The sequence below is a fragment of the Trachymyrmex cornetzi genome, unplaced genomic scaffold (assembly GCF_001594075.2).
Source record: "Trachymyrmex cornetzi isolate Tcor2-1 unplaced genomic scaffold, Tcor1.1 scaffold877, whole genome shotgun sequence".
Classification (NCBI taxonomy): Eukaryota; Metazoa; Arthropoda; class Insecta; order Hymenoptera; family Formicidae; genus Trachymyrmex; species Trachymyrmex cornetzi.
The window spans coordinates 13,662-18,073 of record NW_017300220.1 but is presented as its reverse complement, the minus strand read 5'-3'; the positions used below and the strand labels follow the sequence as shown (position 1 = coordinate 18,073).

Sequence of the window (4,412 nt, the reverse complement as noted above, 5' to 3'; positions counted from 1 at the left end):
TAGAACTAAGATTGAAAGTCTAGAAAAGAAATATTTCCACCGAATAGAAAATACGTGTATACAGGTGTTTTGCGAAGACTGGGACTGTTAACAGAGCCAAAATTCCGTGTAGCAGTAGTTGCGCGGTCTTGCGATAGATGGTGCTGGCATATGTTAGATAAGAACAGATGTATGTATTTGAGTAAGACAGAATGATTTGTATTATATAATATAATGTCATTAACATAAAACTAAATCAAAAATGTCACCACTATTGTCGAAATTGGAATTAAAAAAGTCTGTACTATCGACCTTGATTAAGTTGGGTAATCGGTTTAGCATCCCCTTAATAGTATCTCGTCAGTAGCATGATGTATGAAGTTCAGTTGAAGAGAATAGAAGTCTGCATCAATGATGCAAACTTTCAATATAAAATTTCAACCGAATATATTTCCGGATACTAATAATATCCGACTATCCGGTCGGATAATAAAAAAGTACCGGATAATATCGAATATCATATACTTTTCGGATATCCGGTGCGTCCCTACATTATAATATTATAGTCTATTAATCGAAAAATTCTGCTTGACAGACGGAGAATTGAATACTATCACGAAATTTTTTTTTAAAATTCTGTTTTATGTATGTTATGTCATAATACAAGTTTTGTTTTGTCGTAGGTTCGTGGTGACTTGAATACATTTCGTTGGATAGAAAATAATTTATCTGTCATGTCTCGTCGTGAGGATTTAGTGAACGTTGTTTACTCATCTCTGAATTTTAAAGATATAATGCTCGCCACCGGTAAATTAACATCTCAAGAGGATATTTTAAAAGGACGGTTATTTCAGTCTCTTCCTCTTGGAATGGAATATGTGGGTTTTGATGTTAACGGACAACGTGTAATGGGAATTCGTGATACTGAGTAAGTAATGCTAGAAGAAATTATTACACTGTGATGACATAAAATGGACAACAAATAAAAGTTTCTCTTTTTAGTTGCATAGCAAACATTGTTGAGAAAGATGAAAAACTTTGTTGGAATATACCCGATGTGTGGACATTCGAAGAAGCAGCGACGGTCCCAGTGGTATACAGCACGGTCTATTTATCTTTATACGTTCATGGGAAAATAAAAAAAGGTGATAAAATACTTATACATTCTGGTACTGGAGGCGTTGGACAAGCAGCTATTCATGTCGCTCTTAAAGAAGGATGCGAGGTATTCACTACCGTCGGCACAAATGACAAACGGAATTTCATTAAAAAAATGTTTCCGATCATACCGGATGATCATATTGGAAATTCTCGAGATACAAGTTTCGAACAAATGATTATGTGTCAAACGAAAGGTTGCGGTGTCGACATTGTATTAAATTCATTGGCGGAAGAAAAATTAATCGCCTCCGTTCGGTGTTTAGCTCAAAACGGTCGATTCATGGAGATTGGCAAATTTGACCTTGTTTCTAATAATCTCCTAAGTATGTTTGCATTTCAAAAGGGTATCAGTTTTCACAGTATTAGAATGGAAAATTTGATGTTAAGAACTTATGATAGTAAGTGGAAGCATACACTGAAAAAAATGGTAGACGATGGTCTAAAAAATGAAACAATCAAACCAATTCAAGCAAAAATTTTTCCAAAATCTAATATTAAAGAAGCTTTTAGATATATGGCGAGTGGAAAACATATGGGAAAGGTATGCTTGTGTTAACGAATAGTGTTAGAAAGGTTCATTCATAAATAACAACCTTGAATAATATATTATTCACATATAACATGCATTTTTGAAATATAATTATTTTTATAGATAATAATAAATGTCCATGAGAAGGATGAACCTTTGGATAAGCACATTCTCGCGTATCGTCGTTATTATTGTCTCAGAGATAGGAGTTATATTATATTAGGTGGTTTGGGCGGATTTGGTTTAGAGTTAACCGACTGGCTTATATTTCGTGGCGCTAGGAACATCATTCTGATTTCCCGAAATGGAATAAAAAACGGTTACCAATGCATGAAAGTTCGATTATGGAAGTCGTATGGCGCAAAAGTTGCGATCATCAAGAATATCGATGTTGCTGATCTTAAAGATTGCGAATATCTCTTACGAACTGTGGAAAAAAAAGCACCGGTGGACGCGATATTCAACCTTGGAGTGGTACTGAAGGATGGCGTCTTCAAGAACCAATCCGCAGAAACATTTGCAGAGTCCTTCCAATCGAAGGCTCGTGCAACGCAAATGTTGGACAAACTTTCTAGGAAAATCTGTCCTAATCTGCGACATTTTGTGGTGTTTTCTTCCATTTCCTGTGGCAGAGGAAACGCTGGGCAGACTAATTATGGCATGGCCAACTCTATCATGGAAAGAATTTGCGAGAAGAGAGCGGGGGAAGGATTACCAGGATTGGCGATTCAGTGGGGAGGTGTGAGTGATGTGGGTCTTGTCGCCGACATGCAGGAGGACGATAAGGAATTAATTATCGGAGGCACTCTACAGCAAAAGATATCTTGCTGTCTCGAGGAACTCGATAAGTTTCTACTTCAAAATCGGCCCATTGTGTGCAGCATGGTTGTAGCTGAAAAAAAAATGAGATATCAAGGAAGTCTGATAGAAACAGTTGCTAATATTTTAAGTAGGTGCTCCTATGGAGACTTTTTCTTTTGCAAATACTTATCATATTTGTTTGCTAGTCCGGTTCACAAAAAAACATTATACTATAGATCGTAATAATTTTACATTCTATATTGTAGATATAAGTGACATAAAGCTTGTAAGTCCAAATTCATCTTTGGTCGAATTTGGAGTGGACTCTATGATGGCCATAGAAATCAAGCAAGTTCTGGAACGAGAATTTGATACATTTGTCACGGCACAAGAGATACGAAATCTCACTTTCGCAAAACTCATTAAGATGTCCGGTGCAATCATCAATGACAATGATGTGAAAGATGAAGAGAAACTGGGCAAAGAGAAGTCAGACGTTATAAAATTTTTTGCTGGCATTGCATTAAAAGATGAAGATTTTGTTTCCCCAATTGAATTTTTGACTAACAAACAGAACACTATGACTGAAGTACTTCTTATTCCGGGTATTGATGGATGTGGTACCATATTTAAAACCATAATACCATATATTAAATTTTCAACATCATTGTTGCATTATAACGCAAACAACATGGATTATACAAACGTGATAATGGAAACTACTAATCGTTTCACAAACGTATGCAATCGTATTAGTAATTTCATTTTATATTGATAAAATATTGTTTGCATTTAAAAGATATAAATTTCATCGAATATTTTGGATATTTTTACAGCACATACTTTCGAAGTTAACAGACGGAAAAGATTTTATAATAGTAGGGTATTCCTTCGGATCTATTATTGCAATTGAAGTAACAAGAAAATTAGAAGTTATGAATTTTAAAGGCCGACTTGTTCTTATCGACGGTGCTCCTGAACCTTTACAAACAATGTTAAAATTTTTTGAATCAGATTTTGATGATGCAAATTTTCAGATTGATATATTAACTAATATTCTGGAAATCTATTCAGCAGGAAGTTCTCAAAAGGTATATGCAACTTTTGTTTTGAACTTACATTGAAACTAATTTACGGTATACTTATATTATTTTTCGATGTTTTTATGTGAATCAATATCAATTCTTTCGTTCTGTCTCGCAGTCTTGTATGCAAAAAAACAAAAATTTTTATATTTTCGTAGATTTTAATGGAATTAAAGAAATGTGAGAGTTGGGATAAAAGATTTAATATTTTCGCTAAACAATTCTCAGTTATACATACATATCTCTCACTTTCAAATTTAAAGACACTATGTACAACGATTTACAAACATTTATCCGCTCTCCGAGAATATGATCCTTTTACTTTGCTGCCTATTAAATCTCCCATAACATTGGTAAAATGTACATCCTCGTTTAATATACCAATGATCGAAGAGGATTACGGTTTGTATAAGGTATTTAAAAAAATTTATTATAGTTTGTATAGAATAAATCAAATTTAACGAAAGCTTTTCTTAATGATGTATGTAATTATTTAAGGTAACTCAAGGTGTGGTAAAAGTACATTATATTGAAGGTGATCATGTGACAATCTTGAAAAATAAAAAAGTAGCGGCTGCAATTAACGGAGAATTACCATTTACAGTTTGACGTTTTAATTTTTAAATCATTTAATCAATATTTGATAAACAGATTGTATTAGGTGTTAAACTTAATTCCTGCCGTTTTTCGTCTCCAAAATTGATTTATTTCGAAGGGAAATACCTTAATCAAAGTATTATTAATAAAGTATTATTAATTAATAATAAAGTAGAAAATAGAGGAAATTACTTTGATTAAGGAGGTTGTAAGGCAAATGCAATATGTTAAGAACTACTTGAAAAAATTACAGACTATTC

The 4,412-nt window shown here is 33.4% G+C and overlaps 1 protein-coding gene across 1 annotated transcript in view; it reads left to right on the top strand.

The window, feature by feature from the left end:
* LOC108769217 (fatty acid synthase) overlaps window positions 1-4,164 on the top strand; it is a 9,369-nt gene extending 5,205 nt beyond the window's left edge. The window contains exons 5-11 of the mRNA XM_018520077.1: window positions 663-907; window positions 982-1,681; window positions 1,793-2,618; window positions 2,737-3,209; window positions 3,307-3,561; window positions 3,714-3,968; window positions 4,054-4,164. Of these exons, the coding sequence (XP_018375579.1) occupies window positions 663-907; window positions 982-1,681; window positions 1,793-2,618; window positions 2,737-3,209; window positions 3,307-3,561; window positions 3,714-3,968; window positions 4,054-4,164 (2,865 nt within the window). The remainder of the gene's footprint in view (window positions 1-662; window positions 908-981; window positions 1,682-1,792; window positions 2,619-2,736; window positions 3,210-3,306; window positions 3,562-3,713; window positions 3,969-4,053) is intronic.
* The last annotated feature ends 248 nt before the right edge of the window (window positions 4,165-4,412 follow it).